Below are 23,062 nucleotides of genomic sequence, written 5' to 3'. Positions count from 1 at the left end.
GCTAAGTCTGCGAGGAGCCAAACGCTCTTGAAAAAAACTCTACGGAGCGTTCTACGAGATTAGCTTTGTAATTGGCCAAGACAAGGGTTTATCCACTTAAAGGTGACTGGGTTTAGTTGACTGACGCTGTGGATTGGCACGAAGTCTTAGCTGATGGTCAAGTGAGGAAGTCTTGTTCCGAAATGCCGCACCAATAACATCCCTTCCTGCTCCTTTACGACACCCAAATGCCCGACCGGGGAAGACAATAACCCCTACAACTCCATTAAAAACAGCTGATTTGTATTCCGCCGTGTTTTGGCGCTAATCAGCTTAGGTCTACCACCGATCGCTCAGCCGCAACCGCTTTAGGACCGCAGACAGTGATGGTACCGCTTGTCATAACAAGTGTCAAGCTGGCACCTGAAACGGCCACTGACCAAAGCACGTTCTTAGCTATCAACACATCAGCAGAAACTCACATTGCCCATAATAAAGTAAAATCCACATATATGTCTTAAGGTTCTGTAATACAAAAGATATTTTCTAAAACATTACAAATAGACAGGCAGTACGCATATATACGTCTACTGATTAAAGTACTGCTGATAATACGTAAACTGTTATCTAAAACATTACAAATAGACAGGCAGTACGCATATATACGTCTGCTGATAAAAGTACTGCTGATAATACATAAACTGTTATCTAAACCATTAAAAAGAGGCACAGTCACGATAAAATTAAGTGTTTTTGTACACACTGTTAATAGACAGACAGTATTCACATATACGTCTACTGACATAAGTATGTCTGTGATACAGAAAACAGCCTCGTACAGGTAGTCTGATGACAAAGTGCAGGATACTGATACACGATTACTGATCAGGCCACTTCTCAAAACAACATTCAACACAAACTACCAAAGAAAAGAGAAAGTAAATAAAGTACGAAAATATAACGAATCCCCGGGATTTTTTTTTCATTCATGTTAGAAAGACGCATGGAATGCTCACGGCGAATGCATGAAATCAGTCACTAAATCTTTTACCATGCTAGTTTATAAGTTTGTAGTAAAAACAAGTATCTCAGTTGCGCTTTGACTGCAACTGTTCAATGCCAATCTAATTTAACTCTCTTCGCTGTCTGTCAGAGAGATTGTTTAGCTGAGAGGTTGTGTCCGTCCGTATTTTCTGTTATGTTACTTCAGCAAAAACCCTTTCGTCGTGAAAGCCGTCGGTAGGTGTAGGAATATGGAGTATACGAGTATCCACGTATATGTAGGAGTGTGGAACTTTCAGATTAAGACAGGGTAGAAAAAAACCTAAGCGAATCGTCGTGTGAGAGGTAGGTGATATTCTACATTCTAGCAAAAAGTCGGATGTCTTTAAACGGATGTATGTAATTACTTTTGCGTGAGTTTACACGAACAAAGAAACAAGGGAGTGCTGATGATCGCTTTTTTCATGGGACTCAATATGTCTGGCGACTATCAATTGCGCATGTTGTCTTTTGAATAAAAAATCAGGCCTTACGTCCCAATGACGGTTTAGTAGACGTTAAAAGTTTATATGTGACTCATCATCGCCTATGTCAACTGCTGTTTAACCAGCGACTAACTCAGGCAAGAAACTCTGACCATGATGCCTGGCTGCAAAGAGTCAATAGTGGCTAGATTTACAAAACGGGGTCTGGACTTGTGGTCTTCCGGTCCTGATCAGCCCTCTCTCTCTTTCGCTGGTGTTATCGAGTTGACGGATCATCATTATAGCATCAGACAGGGTTAACGTTCAGCTCGTCACATCGCCCGACCGTCCGTCTACAAACTGCGTATATACATCACTCCGCGGAATTCCTCTATCAGAACGATTTTGAACAATGCCTCAGACAAAACACCTTGACATTACCTTTTATTTCAGGTTGATCACGGGCTGGGAGCTATTGCCATTTTACGAGAGTCGTATGATTAGCCGACCGCCAATTCTTAATGTGCTGGTTATAAAGAGACCAACAATTCTATGTCTCTCCGTGGGGAGCCGATACCATCAAGATTCGAGTCAAACACTAATTTGTTTGTCACCTTGGATCCTGTGCAGCTTAAGCTGGGGACACACTAGAAAGATTTTTTTTCGCTTTCAGGGGCCATCCTAATCGCCCGCAAAATACACTGACGACATTTGCACTAGGCAGACACACTAGGCGGATTTTTCAGTTGAAGTCAGTACGTTATGTCATATGACGAAGTAACCAATGTGATGCAAACAAAATGTCACAGGTCAGCACAATTTCCCTGTTCTTTGATTGGTCAGCTCGATCAAATGGGCCGCCAAAATTCACTGGAGTGGACACATCGCGAACCGAGTGAAACTGCTGGCGGATTTCTTCACCAATATCCCAAACGTTTCATACCAGCGAATTTCGGGGCGAACAAGACCGCATGTGGAATACGCCATCGTCGGCGAGGACAAACAAGACGTATTTTTAGAAATTCACACAATAGGCCCGTGCGAGCAAAAAAAATCCGACAAGTGTGTCCCCGGGTTTAGGTTTATCCAACAACAGCCGCGTAGAGATTCCTAGAGGGGATTCCCCAGTCTGCATGACCCGTGTAGCAGGGTTTAATGATCACGTTTGTGAACAACATCTGGCAAACCACTTGACATACACACAGGTTATGCAGACTCTACAGTAGCATGGTCTCCTGCAGATTAGAAACCTTCACAAACGCAGGCACATGTAGCTTATCAGGATTGGTGCAACACGTAACAAGAAAAGTGCAAGTAGAAATCCAGTGTGTTCAACACAAAGGAAGCAAGCCTATCAAGCCTTGATCAATATGGCCGCCTGTTCGAATCCAGCTCTTTGTGATTTTGATGACACCTTAACTTAGTAGGTCTAGAGGTTACCAAGTCTACATCCTGACAATTTACAGAAGTAGACAAAAACAAACGCTGTTTAATATTGAAACTAACTCAGCCATAATAGCCCTTCACAGGGTTGTTTTCGCAAATTGTTCTACATTCTGTCGTTTGAGAAATGCCTTTAAGCTTAACGGTAAAAATAATGTGGTGCTTTTATCTGTATCCCACAAAAGCTTTTGATCAAGAGGCTTTTGATTATCTAGACATTAACCGACTTATATTGTTTATCTTAGTTTCTCCAGATGCTCTCGGTAGGCGGAAATGTTTTGAGGTCTAATTAAATAGATTTGACGTGCCCGGATCTACGTGATCCCCTCAGTTTTTCATGGCACTGGATTAGCTTGAAATGATAGAATAGCCTTCAAAAAGATAATAAACGAGCATGCCTGAATGACGGACGTGTGTACAGTGGCAGTTTTCCCAGTATGGATTAATCAAAAAGACGTTTAATCACTTTTACACATCCATGACTCAGATGACTGACATAATAACCGATTGACATTAAATTTTTCAAGTGTTTGATGAGCAACCATTAGTCTATATACATTGCACATAGAGTGTTTTCTTCTGGAAGAGCGATTCCATGCAAAGACTGAAGTATCAAGCCAAAGACCCCAGACAGGACTCCCCACCCAGTTATACTGACACCGGGCCAGCCAGTCCCGTTACCTTGCTCTAACTTCTCAGTGCTGAGCGCCAAGGGAGGCAGCAGCAAAGACCATTTTCAACGTCTTTGGTATGACTCGACCAGGGTTTTATCCCTGGTCTCCAGACTTTGAGGCTGACGTTCTAACCTTTAGGCCACGGAATCTGTCCAGGGTATTTAGAATTTCACAGACTAACATTACAAGATTCGGCATATCTATGGATAACATCTTCTGATTTATTAGTTTGCAACCTTTCCATGTACACTCAAGCATCAACATATCCTGTTAAAAGTGTACACTAAAACGTTACAGACTAGTGGACTATATGTTACTCTTATATCCGAACCTTGTAATTTGACTACCTTTAAAACAGAAATCAGGATAATACTTGAGAATGATTATTTCATTATTTAAATCCTTAATTGAATCTCTGATTGATGGCTTTTATTTCAATTGATAATTTCATTGATTTGTTGATTGATAGATTGAATGACTGGATGAGTGTTGAATGGGACATATTTATTGATTGAGTCACACATGCCAGCTAAGGAATACGGGGATTTCACAGTTAGCTGAGTACTTATATATTCATCTTCAGACGTGAGCGCATATAAACACAATGGTTTATTTATCTACTGCTGAGCTGTCCGGACTGATTTACTGGCATGGTCCAGTATTGACGAAATCATCAGCGCCACCGGTAAATTGAGCCGATAAAAGCTCTGGGTCTTTACCCTAGTGGGTTGAATTTTTTTTTATCGAGATTTAAATCAACAGCAACTCTCTTCACTGTCTGTCAGAGAGATTGTTTAGCTGGGAAGTTGTGTCGGTCTGTATTTGCTGTTATGTCACTTCAGCAACAACCCTTTGGTCGTGAAGCCTTCGGGAGGTGTCCGCTCCACGTACAAAAGCAGTAATCAGAACGGAATAGAAAAAGTCCACTAGTGAGATCTATGAGGAGCTAAAAGCTCTTGAAGAAAAATCTTCGGAGCGTTCTCCGAGATTAGCTTTGTAATTGGCCCAGACATGGGCTTATCCACTTAACGGTGACTGGGTTTAGTTGATTGACGCCGTGGATTCGCACGAAGTCTTAGCTGATGGTCAGGTGAGGAAGTCTTGTTCCGAAACGTTGCACCAATAACATCCCTTCCTGCTTCTTTACGACACACAAATGCTCGACCGCGGAAGACAATAACCCTTACAACTATAAAAACCAGCTGGTTTGTATTCCGTCGTGTTTTGGCGCTAATTTGCTAAGGTCGACCGCCAATCGCTCAGCCGTGACCGCTTTAGGACCGCAGACAGTGACTATAACGCTTCTCATAACAAGTGGCTAGCTGGCACCTCAAACGGTTACTGACGAAAGCACGTTCTTACATTTTGTCAAAACATTAGCATCTTAAGGTACATCTGTGACACATTACAAATACATAGGCAGAAAGCACATATACGTTTACTGATAAAAGTACTTCTGGTAATAAATACATAAACTGTTTTATAAAACATTATAAATAGGCACAAACGCGAAAAAATTAAATGTTTTCTTACACACTGCAAATAGACAATTAACCACATATACGTCTACTGATATAAACGTCTTTGATATACAGAAAACAGCCGAGTACAGTTAATCTAATGAGAGAGAGTGCACGATACTGAAGCTCCCCTTTCACCTTTCTCATAGCTCTGCAAGAGCTGCCTTAACGGCTCCTCATTAAGTTTGCTGGAATCTAGGCCTCAATTCGTACACAGCCGTCAACTAAAATGAGTGAATAAGCGCTTGGGGTTTAACGTCGCACTTTTTAATATTTTTCGGTCCCATGACTTAAGGAATCCTTAGAGTGCATGTAATGTGCTTCCTTGTTGCTGGACGGATTTCCGCTGCTCTTTTATTTCGTGCTGCTTCACTGAGACGCCTTATCGAAGGCAAGTAAGCCGGCCCGCCCGAGGCATTATACTGATACGGGTCAACTATCCCATTGTACTATCCCATTTATGCTGAACGCCAAGGGAGGAAGTCACAACTTACCCTTTTGAGGTCATAAGTGCGACTCGACCCAGGATTGACCGTGGATTTACCGCTCCCAAAGCGGACGCTCTACCAACTTCAACCAAAATGAACATTCCAGGCTAATAATCGTAAGGCCATTTCTCAAAGCAAGATTCAACTCAAACTACCAAAAAAACAAAGAAAGTACATAAGCTATGAAATTAAGACGAATTTACGCAGGCTGTCAACAATTTTCAGTGACGCATCGAATTCTCCCGGCGATTGAATGAAATCAGTAACCAAATCTTGTAACATGCAACTTTATATGTCTATAGTAAAAATGTATCTAAGTTGCTCTTCATATATACATAGTGCCAGTCTAATTTAACACGGCGAATATGCAGTCTCTAACCCCGGGGTTATCGAAATAAGAGGCAGAGTGTAATGGAATCGGGACATTCCGTCCATATTTATCAAAGTTATGCGGTATTATGACGATGTGGGGCAGTAACCATCTACGTTGCCACTTGGTGAATAGTTAATGATAAAGGTACATTTGTGAGGCGAAATCTGACTCCCAACACATTACACGCACACAGCTGTAGCTACAGGCCATCTTCTATTGATGAACACACGTATGTGATACTGCAGTTGCCTTAAGCAATACTCTGCAGCAGTTTGATGAAAGTATGTCAGTGATGCCAAAACTGTTACATTACATGCACATGGATTTTAAATACCTCATAAAAAATCACTAGTGTGAATTTCGTCGTCAAAAACGGGCGTTGATGAACAAAATGCGTGTAAGCCAGAATGCACTTTAGATTGCTCTGCAGATACCGTTTATCTCAGGTCAGCTGGGAGTTAACCCAAATTTATGCGGCTGTAGATTGCATTCAAATGAATTGATCAAAAAAACAGCAGAGTTTTTTCGTCGCAGGTGAACAGGAAGGGCTGATTGATTGAGAAGTAATCTTATGCCCGGTGTAATTTCCCCTACTTGGCAAGGCTAAGTGTGGCAGTGTGTGAGATCAATTCGATGTCTGTAGTAACAGTTGGAGTTGTTATAATAGCACTTACTTATATACACTGCTATTAATAGACTGTTAGGTAGAGATGATTATACACCGTCAAGTCACAATGGTTATACACCGCCAGGTCACGATGGTTATACACCGCTAGGTCACGATGGTTATACACAGCCAGGTTACGATGGTTATACACCGTCAAGTCACGATATTTATTTACCGCTAGATCACGATGAGTATATACCGCCAGGTCACGATGGTTATACACCGTCAAGTCACGATATTTCTTTACCGGCAGATCACGATGAGTATATACCGTCAGGTCACGATGGTTATACACGATCAAGTCACGATGGTTATACACCGCCGGGTAACGATGGTTATACACCGCCCGGTCACGATGGTTATACAACGCCAGGTAACGATGGTTATACACCGCAAGATAACGATGGTTATACACCGTCAAGTCACATAAGTTATACACCACAAGATCACAATGGTTATACACCGCCAGATCACGATGCTTATACACCGTCAAGCCAGGATGGTTATACACCGCCAGGTCACGATAGTTGTACACCGCCAGGTAACGATGGTTATACACCGTCATGTCGCATTGGCTATACACCTCCAAATCAAGATGGTTATACACCGCCCGGTCTCGATGGTTATACACCGCCAGGTCACGGTGGTTATACACTGCCAGGTCATTATGGTTATACATCGGTTATGCACCGCCAGGTCACGATGGTTGTACACCGCCAGGTCACGATGGTTATATACCGACAGGTCACGAAATCTGACAAGTCTCCATAGTATCGTCTTTATGAAGCTCTGTGTACAACTGTGTACAACAATAAACTTTGACATTTTCACTTGACGACAAATGTCGATGTTATAGATAAATATTATTTACGCTACGATGTTACAATTCCAGAGCATGACTGAGACATAACTGTATTTATATTAGAACCAGAATTGATAGATTCAGGGGATAAAAATTTAAATTAGATATCATGACTAGAATATCGACTGTCTATCCTTCATGGTTGAAAACCGCTGACACCTTCTTCTCTTACATTACACAAACTTTATTAACTATTGAAATAAATTTCCTAACATACTCCTTTGGGAAAGGTTGTTTTACGTTGTTTGAGAATTGAATTGTACGATTACCGAATTGGAACGCCCAAATACTCACTACGAGTATTGTATTTAGGAATATCAGACTGAGCGCTTAGATTCTGACGCAACAGAATTCCAGGTTGACGAACTTGACTATAGTCTTTTTCTTTTAGAGAGTCGTCTATATTCAGCTGTCTGTAAAATCAGTACATCCTACACTACACCCTCAGCGAATAGACTACATTTTTCTTGATAACAAAATTTGTTAGCACCCAGCTTTAAAAAAACAGGGCTTACAGTAAGACCGATAGCAGTTTAGGAAACTGCTGCCGCCCTCCATCAAAACATGTTTAACTCCGCCCAATATCCAGCATGCCACTTGTTTTTGAGACAATGGGCTCTTACGGGTCTGATGGGCTTTAACATTATCAATTTGAGAAAGTGTTCTAACTTTATTTACCACGCAATAATCTGAACTTCAACGATATTAATATGTAGACCTTATGTTGTTACGTGCCACTGACTAAAGGCAATTTTGGTCGCAAGTATGACTGGTTTTACAGGCAGCTGAAAATACGCGACTCTCTAAAAGAAATAGACCATAGAAGCCAAAGGTTTTAACAAAATCTGCTCTCCTTGTTGCCTTGTTTGGTTTTCAGTCGCAGTATCCCTGTGTTGTATTGTATAAAAAGTTGTTGGTGTGTTTTTGTTTCTTTTCGCATGAAAAAGCTGTATAGTTTTACCGCAGTCTTACACATAGACAAATCCTCTCTACAAGGCACTCCCGTTTCCCCCACCAACAACCGGCACACCGACAAGTAAAATGCCTTGAACATTGTATTAAAGTCGCAGTCAATCAATCCACCTATTGGTCCGATAGATCGCACCATGTGCAAGAATATTTCACTTATATGGCGGCGGCCAGTATTATGGTGGGAGAAAACCGGGCCAACCATCTAGATATAAACAGTTCTGATAGGTGTTTTTATTTAAATTTAAAAGAGAATAAAGGAGACTGGTCAAGCTTCAGTTAATTTATTCATACAGTCCAGCGGGATAAACGTTGACGATTAAAACACGTTTCGGAGGTTGACTTGACCTTATGCAATCCAAATTTTGGCACCAAAGGCATTTCTCTGCTTACAAAGCTTGCCTCCGTTGCTCACTCTTAATACGGGCATATCACATCAGCATTCCTTTCACCATGGACCATCCTAGCAACCTAGATTTTTTGTTCCGCGTTTACTCGGAGCACTTTGCCTTCACGAACTTGACAGCTACTCTGTTGTTGTCATTTTTATTTTTAAATAATTTTGTGGGTTCAGTCGGAGAGTTTTTTAAACGCCCGCCTTTTGAGCCAGTTATGGGTAAACATTGCTCAATAGAAGGTTAAAAGTTTAAAAAGGGGTCCAACTACCCTGTCCTAGATAAATTTATCGCCAAAAGTAAAGATTGGAGCGAAAGTGTGCGCGATTATAAACAACAATTACTCGGATATTGAAAAACAAATTTTAAGAAAACATCGTTATCTTATCTTTTTCAACAGTATATATTATATATCTTGGAGGTATAAAATGCCCGGAATTTGCACATCCGAAAACGGCGAGCGTATATAATGACAACTTGCAGCCCGTCACATCGACTTTATATACGCTCTGCAAGTAGATCAAAAAAAAAACGAGTTGATGTGCCATTCGAACCAACCCAACTCATACTAGGCTCGCCTCTGAAGTTTGTATTACATTTCGCTCCGTTGGAGACTGATGACGTTTCATTTCCCTTAGGTAGTAGATGCCTGGTTGATGCCAAAAGCAAACTTTGTCATCAACAATCAGTATAAAACTGGCTATAGTAAATGTTTATCAGCTTTATTAGATACGAGAAACCAGATGCAAATTGTAACAGAGATTTATATTACATTATCAGTGAGGTCACAAAGCACCATAAAACATCTTATTACACACACCCTACTAGGCACCTATTCCAACGCAGTATAGTAAGTTACTAACAATAGCATTGTTTTATCCGGTCATATAGCAACTAATACCACTGTCTTGTCGGAAATGTATGGCCATAAAAGTAACCGGATTTGATTCTTTTTGTGTATTGAGTCTTGAGTACAGAATATAAAATTGCCTTACCGTGCTTGTGACCAAAAACTAAATGCTGTAATGTCTTGTATTTGTTGTCAGAAACCAATTTTAACAGTGTCCTACCTTCTGGATGAAGCAAAAAGCCAATTATAAAGTCGTCTTTTCGTATGTGTGACCAAAAACCACTTGTTGTGATGTCTTATGGTGTGTGTTATCAGATGTCAAATACAACATTTTTTTTAAATTAACACAAAATAATCATTTTAACTTATACGACACATAAGAGTTTTGAATGCAGGAGGCTGTTTGACATTTAAAGTAAGTCAGCCATAATAATGCTTCACAGGGTTGTTTTCTCAAAATTGTCCTACATTCTGTTGTTAAAAAAATTCCTTTAGGTTTAAGATATAAATGATGTGGTGCTTTTATCTGTATCTAATACAAGCTTTTGGTCTGGAAACTTTTGGTTATGTCGACATAAAGCGTCTTATATTGTTTTGTCTTAGTTTCTCCAGAAGCTCTCGATAGGCAGAAATGCTTTGAGGTCTAATTAAATAGATTTTATGAGCGCGGATCTTCGTGTTCCCCGGAGTTTTTGATGGAATTGGAATAGTCTGAAATAACAAAAGAGCGCTCAAAAAGAAAAGAAACATACGTGGGAAAACGAGCACGCCTGGTTGACGGACGTGTGTAGGGTGGAAATTTTTTCAAGTATGCGTCAATCAAAAAGATGTTTTTACACATCTATGACTCCAATGACTGACAGGATAACCGATGGACATTAACTTTCACGAGGGTATTAAAAGTGTACAGCGAAATGTTGTGGACTAGATGGCATTCTTATATCCGAACCTTGTAATTTGACTACCTTTGAAACAGACAAGCACAATGGTTTATTTATCTACTGCTGAGCTGTCCGGACTGATTTATTGGTGGGGTCCAGTATTGACGAAATCATCAACGCCACCGGTAAACTGAGCCGAGATAAAAGCTCTTGGCCTTTACCTTTGAATTTTCGGGCTGAATTTTTTATCGAGTTTCAAACAGCAACTCTCTTCGCTGTCTGTCAGAGAGATTGTTTAGCTGGGAGGTAGTGCCGGTCTGTATTTGCTGTTATGTCCATTCAGCAACAACCCTTTGGTCGTGAAGCCTTCGGGAGGTGTCACCTCCACGTACAAAAGTAGTAATCAGAACGGAATATAGAAGGCCGACTAGCTAAGTCTGTGAGGAGCCAAACGCTCTTGAAAAAAACTCTACGGAGCGTTCTTCGAGATTAGCTTTGTAATTGGCCAAGACAAGGGCTTATCCACTTAAAGGTGACTGGGTTTAGTTGACTGACGCTGTGGATTGGCACGCAGTCTTAGCTGATGGTTAAGTGAGGAAGTCTTGTTCCGAAATGTCGCACCAATAACATCCCTTCCTGCTCCTTTACGACACCCAAATGCCCGACCGGGGAAGACAATAACCCCTACAACTCCATTAAAAACAGCTGATTTGTATTCCGCCGTGTTTTGGCGCTAATCAGCTTAGGTCTACCGCCGATCGCTCAGCCGCGACCGCTTTAGGACCGCAGACAGTGATGGTACCGCTTGTCATAACAAGTGTCAAGCTGGCACCTGAAACGGCCACTGACCAAAGCACGTTCTTAGCTATCAACACATCAGCAGAAACTCACATTGCCCATAATAAAGTAAAATCCACATATATGTCTTAAGGTTCTGTAATACAAAAGATATTTTCTAAAACATTACAAATAGACAGGCAGTACGCATATATACCTCTACTGATTAAAGTACTGCTGATAATACGTAAACTGTTATCTAAAACATTACAAATAGACAGGCAGTACGCATATATACGTCTGCTGATAAAAGTACTGCTGATAATACATAAACTGTTATCTAAACCATTAAAAAGAGGCACAGTCACGATAAAATTAAGTGTTTTTGTACACACTGTTAATAGACAGATAGTATTCACATATACGTCTACTGACATAAGTATGTCTGTGATATAGAAAACAGCCTCGTACAGGTAGTCTGATGACAAAGTGCAGGATACCGATACACGATTACTGATCAGGCCACTTCTCAAAACAACATTCAACACAAACTACCAAAGAAAAGAGAAAGTAAATAAGGTACGAAAATATAACGAATTCCCGGGATTTTTTTTTCATTCATGTCAGAAAGACGCATGGAATGTTCACGGCGAATGCATGAAATCAGTCACTAAATCTTTTACCATGCTAGTTTATAAGTTTGTAGTAAAAACAAGTATCTCAGTTGCGCTTTGAGTGCAACTGTTCATATATACAACGTGCCAATCCAATTCAACTCTCTTCGCTGTCTGTCAGAGAGATTGTTTAGCTGGGAGGTTGTGTCCGTCCGTATTTTCTGTTATGTTACTCCAGCAAAAACCTTTCCGTCGTGAAAGCCTTCAGTAGGTGTAGGAATATGGAGTATACGAGTACCCACGTATATGTAGGAGTGGGGAACTTTCAGATTAAGACAGGGTAGAAAAAAACATAAGCGAATCGTCGTGTGAGAGGTAAGTGATATTCTACATCCTAGCAAAAAGTCGGATGTCTTTAAACGGATGTACGTAATTACTTTTGCGTGAGTTTACACGAACAAAGAAACAAGGGAGTGGTGCTTATCGTTTTTTTCATGGGACTCAATATGTCTGGCGACTATCAATTGCGCGTGTTGTCTTTTGAATAACAAATCAGGCCTTACCGCTCAATGACGGTTTAGTAGACGTTAAAAGTTTATATGTGACTCATCATCGCCCAAGTCAACCGCTGTTTAACCAGCGACTAACTCAGGCAGGCAACTCTGACCATGATGCCTGGCTGCAAAGAGTCAATAGTGGCTAGATTTACCAAACGGGGCCTGGACTTGTGGTCTTCCGGTCCTGATCAGCCCTCTCTCTCTTCCGCTGATGTTATCGAGTTGACAGATCATCATTATAGCATCAGACAGGGTTAACGTTCAGCTCGTCGCATCGCCCGACCGTCCGTCTACAGACTGCTTGTATACATCACTCCGCGGAATTCCTCTATCAGAACGATTCTGAACAAAGCCTCAGACAAAACACCTTGACATTACCTTTTATTTCAGGTTGATCACGGGCTGGGAGCTATTGCCATTTCACGAGAGTCGTATGATTAGCCGACCGCCAATTCTTGATGTGCTGGTTATAAAGAGAGCACCAATTCTATGTCTCTCCGTGGGGAGCCGATACCATCAAGATTCGAGTCGAACACTAATTGGATTGTCACCTTGGATCCTGTGCACCTTAAGCTGGGGACATACTAGGCGCATTTTTTTCGCTTCCAGGGGCGATCCTAATCGGCCGCGAAATACACTGACGACATTCGCACTAGGCAGACACACTAGACGGATTTTTCCGTTGAAGTCAGTACGTTATGTCATGTGACGAAGTAACCAATGTGATGCAAACAAAATGTCACAGGTCAACACCATTTCCCTGTTCTTTGAATGGTCAGCTCTATCAACTGGGCCGCCAAAATTCACTGGAGTGGACACAAGGCGAACCGAGTGAAACTGCTGGCGGATTTCTTCACCAATATCCCAAACGTTTCATACCAGCGAATTTCGGGGCGAACAAGACCGCATGTGGAATACGCCATCGTCGGCGAGGACAAACAAGACGTATTTTTAGAAATTCACACAATAGGCCCGTGCGAGCAAAAAAATTCCGACAAGTGTGTCCCCGGGTCTAGGTTTATCCAACAACAGCCGCGTAGAGAACTCGTAGAGGGGATTCCTCAGTCAGCATGACCCGTGCATCAGGGTGTAATCATTACGTTTGTGAACAACATCGGGAAAACCGCTTGACATACACACAGGTTATGCAGACTCTACAGTAGCATGGTCTCCTGCAGATTAGAAACCTTCACAAACGTAGGCACATGTAGCTTGTCAGGATTGGTGCAATACGTAACAAGAAAAGTGCAAGTAGAAATCCAGTGTGTTCAACACAAAGGAAGCAAGCCTATCAAGCCTTGATCAATATGGCCGCCTGTTCGAATCCAGCTCTTTGTGATTTTGATGACACCTTAACTTAGTAGGTCTAGAGGTTACCAAGTCTACATCCTGACAATTTACAGAAGTAGACAAATGAGGTAAAACAAACGGTGTTTAATACTGAAACTAACTCAGCCATAATAGCCCTTCACAATGTTGTTTTTGCAAATTGTTCTACATTCTGTCGTTTGAAAAATGCCTTTAAGCTTAACGGTAAAAATAATGTGGTGCTTTTATCTGTATCCCACAAAAGCTTTTGATCAAGAGGCTTTTGATTATCTAGACATTAACCGACTTATATTGTTTATCTTAGTTTCTCCAGATGCTCTCGGTAGGCGGAAATGTTTTGAGGTCTAATTAAATAGATTTGACGTGCCCGGATCTACGTGATCCCCTCAGTTTTTCATGGCACTGGATTAGCTTGAAATGATAGAATAGCCTTCAAAAAGATAATAAACGAGCATGCCTGAATGACGGACGTGTGTACAGTGGCAGTTTTCCCAGTATGGATTAATCAAAAAGACGTTTAATCACTTTTACACATCCATGACTCAAATGACTGACATAATAACCGATTGACATTAAATTTTTCAAGAGTTTGATGAGCAGCCATTAGTCTATATACATTGCATATAGAGTGTTTTCTTCTGGAAGAGCGATTCCATGCAACGACTGAAGTATCAAGCCAAAGACCCCAGACAGGACTCCCCACCCAGTTATACTGACACCGGGCCAGCCAGTCCCGTTACCTTGCTTTAACTTCTCAGTGCTGAGCGCCAAGGGAGGCAGCAGCAAAGACCATTTTCAACGTCTTTGGTATGACTCGACCAGGGTTTTATCCCTGGTCTCCAGACTTTGAGGCTGACGTTCTAACCTTTAGGCCACGGAATCTGTCCAGGGTATTTAGAATTTCACAGACTAACATTACAAGATTCGGCATATCTATGGATAACATCTTCTGATTTATTAGTTTGCAACCTTTCCATGTACACTCAAGCATCAACATATCCTGTTAAAAGTGTACACTAAAACGTTACAGACTAGTGGACTATATGTTACTCTTATATCCGAACCTTGTAATTTGACTACCTTTAAAACAGAAATCAGGATAATACTTGAGAATGATTATTTCATTATTTAAATCCTTAATTGAATCTCTGATTGATGGCTTTTATTTCAATTGATAATTTCATTGATTTGTTGATTGATAGATTGAATGACTGGATGAGTGTTGAATGGGACATATTTATTGATTGAGTCACACATGCCAGCTAAGGAATACGGGGATTTCACAGTTAGCTGAGTACTTATATATTCATCTTCAGACGTGAGCGCATATAAACACAATGGTTTATTTATCTACTGCTGAGCTGTCCGGACTGATTTACTGGCATGGTCCAGTATTGACGAAATCATCAGCGCCACGGGTAAATTGAGCCGATAAAAGCTCTGGGTCTTTACCCTTGTGGGTTGAATTTTTTTTTATCGAGATTTAAATCAACAGCAACTCTCTTCACTGTCTGTCAGAGAGATTGTTTAGCTGGGAAGTTGTGTCGGTCTGTATTTGCTGTTATGTCACTTCAGCAACAACCCTTTGGTCGTGAAGCCTTCGGGAGGTGTCCGCTCCACGTACAAAAGCAGTAATCAGAACGGAATAGAAAAGGTCCACTAGTGAGATCTATGAGGAGCTAAAAGCTCTTGAAGAAAAATCTTCGGAGCGTTCTCCGAGATTAGCTTTGTAATTGGCCCAGACATGGGCTTATCCACTTAACGGTGACTGGGTTTAGTTGATTGACGCCGTGGATTCGCACGAAGTCTTAGCTGATGGTCAGGTGAGGAAGGTTTGTTCCAAAACGTTGCACCAATAACATCCCTTCCTGCTTCTTTACGACACACAAATGCTCGACCGCGGAAGACAATAACCCTTACAACTATAAAAACCAGCTGGTTTGTATTCCGTCGTGTTTTGACGCTAATTTGCTAAGGTCGACCGCCAATCGCTCAGCCGTGACCGCTTTAGGACCGCAGACAGTGACTTTAACGCTTCTCATAACAAGTGGCTAGCTGGCACCTCAAACGGTTACTGACGAAAGCACGTTCTTACATTTTGTCAAAACATTTGCATCTTAAGGTACATCTGTGACACATTACAAATACATAGGCAGAAAGCACATATACGTTTACTGATAAAAGTACTTCTGGTAATAAATACATAAACTGTTTTATAAAACATTATAAATAGGCACAAACGCGAAAAAATTAAATGTTTTCTTACACACTGCAAATAGACAATTAACCACATATACGTCTACTGATATAAACGTCTCTGATATACAGAAAACAGCCGAGTACAGTTAATCTAATGAGAGAGAGTGCACGATACTGAAGCTCCCCTTTCACCTTTCTCATAGCTCTGCAAGAGCTGCCTTAACGGCTCCTCATTAAGTTTGCTGGAATCTAGGCCTCAATTCGTACACAGCCGTCAACTAAAATGAGTGAATAAGCGCTTGGGGTTTAACGTCGCACTTTTTAATATTTTTCGGTCCCATGACTTAAGGAATCCTTAGAGTGCATGTAATGTGCTTCCTTGTTGCTGGACGGATTTCCGCTGCTCTTTTATTTCGTGCTGCTTCACTGAGACGCCTTATCGAAGGCAAGTAAGCCGGCCCGCCCGAGGCATTATACTGATACGGGTCAACTATCCCATTGTACTATCCCATTTATGCTGAACGCCAAGGGAGGAAGTCACAACTTACGCTTTTGAGGTCATAAGTGCGACTCGACCCAGGATTGACCGTGGATCTACCGCTCCCAAAGCGGACGCTCTACCAACTTCAACCAAAATGAACATTCCAGGCTAATAATCGTAAGGCCATTTCTCAAAGCAAGATTCAACTCAAACTACCAAAAAAACAAAGAAAGTACATAAGCTATGAAATTAAGACGAATTTACGCAGGCTGTCAACAATTTTCAGTGACGCATCGAATTCTCCCGGCGATTGAATGAAATCAGTAACCAAATCTTGTAACATGCAACTTTATATGTCTATAGTAAAAATGTATCTAAGTTGCTCTTCATATATACATAGGGCCAGGTTAATTTAACACGGCGAATATGCAGTCTCTAGCCCCGGGGTTAGCGAAGTAAGAGGCAGAGTGTAATGGAATCGGGACATTCCGTCCATATTTATCAAAGTTATGCGGTATTATGACGATGTGAGGCAGTAACCATCTACGTTGCCACTTGATGAATAGTTAATGATAAAGGTACATTTGTGAGGCGAAATCTGACTCCCAACACATTACACGCACACAGCTGTAGCTACAGGCCATCTTCTATTGATGAACACACGTATGTGATACTGCAGTTGCCTTAAGCAATACTCTGCAGCAGTTTGATGAAAGTATGTCAGTGATGCCAAAACTGTTACATTACATGCACATGGATTTTAAATACCTCATAAAAAATCACTAGTGTGAATTTCGTCGTCAAAAACGGGCGTTGATGAACAAAATGCGTGTAAGCCAGAATGCACTTCAGATTGCTCTGCAGATACCGTTTATCTCAGGTCAGCTGGGAGTTAACCCAAATTTATGCGGCTGTAGATTGCATTCAAATGAATTGATCAAAAAAACAGCAGAGTTTTTTCGTCGCAGGTGAACAGGAAGGGCTGATTGATTGAGAAGTAATCTTATGCCCGGTGTAATTTCCCCTACTTGGCAAGGCTAAGTGTGGCAGTGTGTGAGATCAATTCGATGTCTGTAGTAACAGTTGGAGTTGTTATAATAGCACTTACTTATATACACTGCTATTAATAGACTGTTAGGTAGAGATGATTATACACCGTCAAGTCACAATGGTTATACACCGCCAGGTCACGATGGTTATACACCGCTAGGTCACGATGGTTATACACAGCCAGGTTACGATGGTTATACACCGTCAAGTCACGATATTTATTTACCGCTAGATCACGATGAGTATATACCGCCAGGTCACGATGGTTATACACCGTCAAGTCACGATATTTCTTTACCGGCAGATCACGATGAGTATATACCGTCAGGTCACGATGGTTATACACGATCAAGTCACGATGGTTATACACCACCGGGTAACGATGGTTATACACCGCCCGGTCACGATGGTTATACAACGCCAGGTAACGATGGTTATACACCGCAAGATAACGATGGTTATACACCGTCAAGTCACATAAGTTATACACCACAAGATCACGATGGTTATACACCGCCAGATCACGATGCTTATACACCGTCAAGCCAGGATGGTTATACACCGCCAGGTCACGATAGTTTTACACCGCCAGGTAACGATGGTTATACACCGTCATGTCGCATTGGCTATACACCTCCAAATCAAGATGGTTATACACCGCCCGGTCTCGATGGTTATACACCGCCAGGTCACGGTGGTTATACACTGCCAGGTCATTATGGTTATACATCGGTTATGCACCGCCAGGTCACGATGGTTGTACACCGCCAGGTCACGATGGTTATATACCGCCAGGTCACGAAATCTGACAAGTCTCCATAGTATCGTCTTTATGAAGCTCTGTGTACAACTGTGTACAACAATAAACTTTGACATTTTCACTTGACGACAAATGTCGATGTTATAGATAAATATTATTTACGCTACGATGTTACAATTCCAGAGCATGACTGAGACATAACTGTATTTATATTCGAACCAGAATTGATAGATTCAGGGGATAAAAATTTAAATTAGATATCATGACTAGAATATCGACTGTCTATCCTTCATGGTTGAAAACCGCTGACACCTTCTTCTCTTACATTACACAAACTTTATTAACTATTGAAATAAATTTCCTAACATACTCCTTTGGGAAAGGTTGTTTTACGTTGTTTGAGAATTGAATTGTACGATTACCGAATTGGAACGCCCAAATACTCACTACGAGTATTGTATTTAGGAATATCAGACTGAGCGCTTAGATTCTGACGCAACAGAATTCCAGGTTGACGAACTTGACTATAGTCTTTTTCTTTTAGAGAGTCGTCTATATTCAGCTGTCTGTAAAATCAGTACATCCTACACTACACCCTCAGCGAATAGACTACATTTTTCTTGATAACAAAATTTGTTAGCACCCAGCTTTAAAAAAACAGGGCTTACAGTAAGACCGATAGCAGTTTAGGAAACTGCTGCCGCCCTCCATCAAAACATGTTTAACTCCGCCCAATATCCAGCATGCCACTTGTTTTTGAGACAATGGGCTCTTACGGGTCTGATGGGCTTTAACATTATCAATTTGAGAAAGTGTTCTAACTTTATTTACCACGCAATAATCTGAACTTCAACGATATCAATATGTAGAGCTTATGTTGTTACGTGCCACTGACTATAGGCAATTTTGGTCGCAAGTATGACTGGTTTTACAGGCAGCTGAAAATACGCGACTCTCTAAAAGAAATAGACCATAGAAGCCAAAGGTTTTAACAAAATCTGCTTTCCTTGTTGCCTTGTTTGGTTTTCAGTCGCAGTATCCCTGTGTTGTATTGTATAAAAGTTGTTGGTCTGTTTTTGTTTCTTTTCGCATGAAAAAGCTGTACAGTTTTACCGCAGTCTTACACATAGACAAATCCTCTCTACAAGGCACTCCCGTTTCCCCCACCAACAACCGGCACACCGACAAGTAAAATGCCTTGAACATTGTATTAAAGTCGCAGTCAATCAATCCACCTATTGGTCCGAAAGACTGCGCCAGTGCAAGAATATTTCACTTATACGGCGGCGGCCAGTATTATGGTGGGAGAAAATTGGGCCAACCATCTAGATATAAACAGTTCTGATAGGTGTTTTTATTTATATTTAAAAGAGAATAAAGGAGACTGGTCAAGCTTCAGTTAATTTATTCATACAGTCCAACGTGATAAACGTTGGCGATTAAAACACGTTTCGGAGGTTGACTTGACCTTATGCAATCCAAATTTCGGCACCAAAGGCATTTCTTTGCTTACAAAGCTTGCCTCCGTTGCTCACTCTTAATACGGGCATATCACATCAGCATTCCTTTCATCATGGACCATCCTAGCAACCTAGATTTTTTCGTCCGTGTTCATTCGGAGCACTTGGCCTTCACGAACTTGACAGCTACTCTGTTGTTGTCATTTTTATTTTTAAATAATTTTGTGGGTTCAGTCGGAGGGTTTTTGAAACGCCCGCCTTTTGAGCCAGTTATGGGTAAAATTTGCTCAATAGAAGGTTAAAAGTTTAAAAAGAGGTTCTACTACCCTGTCCTATTTAAACTTATCCCCGCCAAAAATAAAGATTGGAGCGAAAGTGTGCGCGATTATAAACAACAATTACTCGGATATTGACAAACAAATTTTAAGAAAACATCGTTATCTTATCTTTTTCAACAGTATATATTATATATCTTGGAGGTATAAAATGCCCGGAATTTGCACATCCGAAAACGGCGAGCGTATATAATGACAACTTGCAGCCCGTCACATCGACTTTATATACACTCTGCAAGTAGATCCAAAAAAAACGTGTTGATGTGCCATTCGAACCAACCCAACTCGTACTAGGCTCGCCTCTGAAGTTTGTATTACATTTCGCTCCGTTGGAGACTGATGACGTTTCATTTCCCTTAGGTAGTAGATGCCTGGTCGATGCCAAAAGCAAACTTTGTCATCAACAATCAGTATAAAACTGGCAATAATAAATGTTTATCAGCTTTGTTAGATACGAGAAACCAGATAGAAATTGTAACAGAGATTTATATTACATTATCAGTGAGGTCACAAAGCACCATAAAACATCTTATTACACACACCCTACTAGGCACCTATTCCAACGCAGTGTAGTAAGTTAGTAACAATAGCATTGTTTTATCCGGTCATATAGCAACTAATACCACTGTCTTGTCGGAAATGTATGGCCATAAAAGTAACCGGATTTGATTCTTCTTGTGTATTGAGTCTTGAGTACAGAATATAAAATTGCCTTACCGTGCTTGTGACCAAAAACTAAATCCTGTAATGTCTTGTATTTGTTGTCAGAAACCAATTTTAACAGTGTCCTACCTTCTGGATGAAGCAAAAAGCCAATTATAAAGTCGTCTTTTCGTATGTGTGACCAAAAACCACTTGTTGTGATGTCTTATGGTGTGTGTTATCAGATGTCAAATACAACATTTTTTTTAAATTAACACGAAATAATCATTTTAACTTATACGACACATAAGAGTTTTGAATGCAGGAGGCTGTTTGACATTTAAAGGAAGTCAGCCATAATAATGCTTCACAGGGTTGTTTTCGCAAAATTGTCCTACATTCTGTTGTTAAAAAAATTCCTTTAGGTTTAAGATATAAATGATGTGGTGCTTTTATCTGTATCTAATACAAGCTTTTGGTCTGGAAACTTTTGGTTATGTCGACATAAAGCGTCTTATATTGTTTTGTCTTAGTTTCTCCAGAAGCTCTCGATAGGCAGAAATGCTTTGAGGTCTAATTAAATAGATTTTATGAGCGCGGATCTTCGTGTTCCCCGGAGTTTTTGATGGAATTGGAATAGTCTGAAATAACAGAAGAGCGCTCAAAAAGAAAAGAAACATACGTGGGAAAACGAGCACGCCTGGTTGACGGACGTGTGTAGGGTGGAAATTTTTTCAAGTATGCGTCAATCAAAAAGATGTTTTTACACATCTATGACTCCAATGACTGACAGGATAACCGATGGACATTAACTTTCACGAGGGTATTAAAAGTGTACAGCGAAATGTTGTGGACTAGATGGCATTCTTATATCCGAACCTTGTAATTTGACTACCTTTCAAACAGACAAGCACAATGGTTTATTTATCTACTGCTGAGCTGTCCGAACTGATTTATTGGTGGGGTCCAGTATTGACGAAATCATCAACGCCACCGGTAAACTGAGCCGAGATAAAAGCTCTTGGCCTTTACCTTTGAATTTTCGGGCTGAATTTTTTATCGAGTTTCAAACAGCAACTCTCTTCGCTGTCTGTCAGAGAGATTGTTTAGCTGGGAGGTAGTGCCGGTCTGTATTTGCTGTTATGTCCATTCAGCAACAACCCTTTGGTCGTGAAGCCTTCGGGAGGTGTCACCTCCACGTACAAAAGTAGTAATCAGAACGGAATATAGAAGGCCGACTAGCTAAGTCTGTGAGGAGCCAACCGCTCTTGAAAAAAACTCTACGGAGCGTTCTACGAGATTAGCTTTGTAATTGGCCCAGACAAGGGCTTATCCACTTAAAGGTGACTGGGTTTAGTTGACTGACGCTGTGGATTGGCACGAAGTCTTAGCTGATGGTCAAGTGAGGAAGTCTTGTTCCGAAATGTCGCACCAATAACATCCCTTCCTGCTCCTTTACGACACCCAAATGCCCGACCGGGGAAGACAATAACCCCTACAACTCCATTAAAAACAGCTGATTTGTATTCCGCCGTGTTTTGGCGCTAATCAGCTTAGGTCTACCGCCGATCGCTCAGCCGCGACCGCTTTAGGACCGCAGACAGTGATGGTACCGCTTGTCATAACAAGTGTCAAGCTGGCACCTCAAACGGCCACTGACCAAAGCACGTTCTTAGCTATCAACACATCAGCAGAAACTCACATTGCCCATAATAAAGTAAAATCCACATATATGTCTTAAGGTTCTGTAATACAAAAGATATTTTCTAAAACATTACAAATAGACAGGCAGTACGCATATATACCTCTACTGATTAAAGTACTGCTGATAATACGTAAACTGTTATCTAAAACATTACAAATAGACAGACAGTATTCACATATACGTCTACTGACATAAGTATGTCTGTGATACAGAAAACAGCCTCGTACAGGTAGTCTGATGACAAAGTGCAGGATACCGATACACGATTACTGATCAGGCCACTTCTCAAAACAACATTCAACACAAACTACCAAAGAAAAGAGAAAGTAAATAAAGTACGAAAATATAACGAATTCCCGGGATTTTTTTTTCATTCATGTTAGAAAGACGCATGGAATGCTCACGGCGAATGCATGAAATCAGTCACTAAATCTTTTACCATGCTAGTTTATAAGTTTGTAGTAAAAACAAGTATCTCAGTTGCGCTTTGACTGCAACTGTTCAATGCCAATCTAATTTAACTCTCTTCGCTGTCTGTCAGAGAGATTGTTTAGCTGAGAGGTTGTGTCCGTCCGTATTTTCTGTT

General features: G+C 40.9%; 1 protein-coding gene across 1 annotated transcript; it reads right to left on the bottom strand.

Annotated features, from left to right (window-relative positions):
* Window positions 1-6,632: 6,632 nt before the first annotated feature.
* LOC135476980 (deleted in azoospermia protein 4-like) lies at window positions 6,633-7,175 on the bottom strand. The gene has a single exon (XM_064757127.1). It carries the CDS (start codon window positions 7,173-7,175, stop codon window positions 6,633-6,635), a length of 543 nt encoding a protein of 180 aa, XP_064613197.1.
* Window positions 7,176-23,062: the final 15,887 nt, after the last annotated feature.

The sequence above is a fragment of the Liolophura sinensis genome, chromosome 10 (assembly GCF_032854445.1).
Source record: "Liolophura sinensis isolate JHLJ2023 chromosome 10, CUHK_Ljap_v2, whole genome shotgun sequence".
NCBI classification, from domain to species: Eukaryota; Metazoa; Mollusca; class Polyplacophora; order Chitonida; family Chitonidae; genus Liolophura; species Liolophura sinensis.
The sequence above is the reverse complement of the archived record's forward strand: the minus strand, read 5'-3'. Positions and strand labels throughout refer to the sequence as shown.

Excerpts from the sequence above, each read along its gene's own strand:
- LOC135476980 (XM_064757127.1), bottom strand. The coding sequence starts at position 7,175 with ATGACGGTGTATAACCATCGTTACCTGGCGGTGTACAACTATCGTGAC.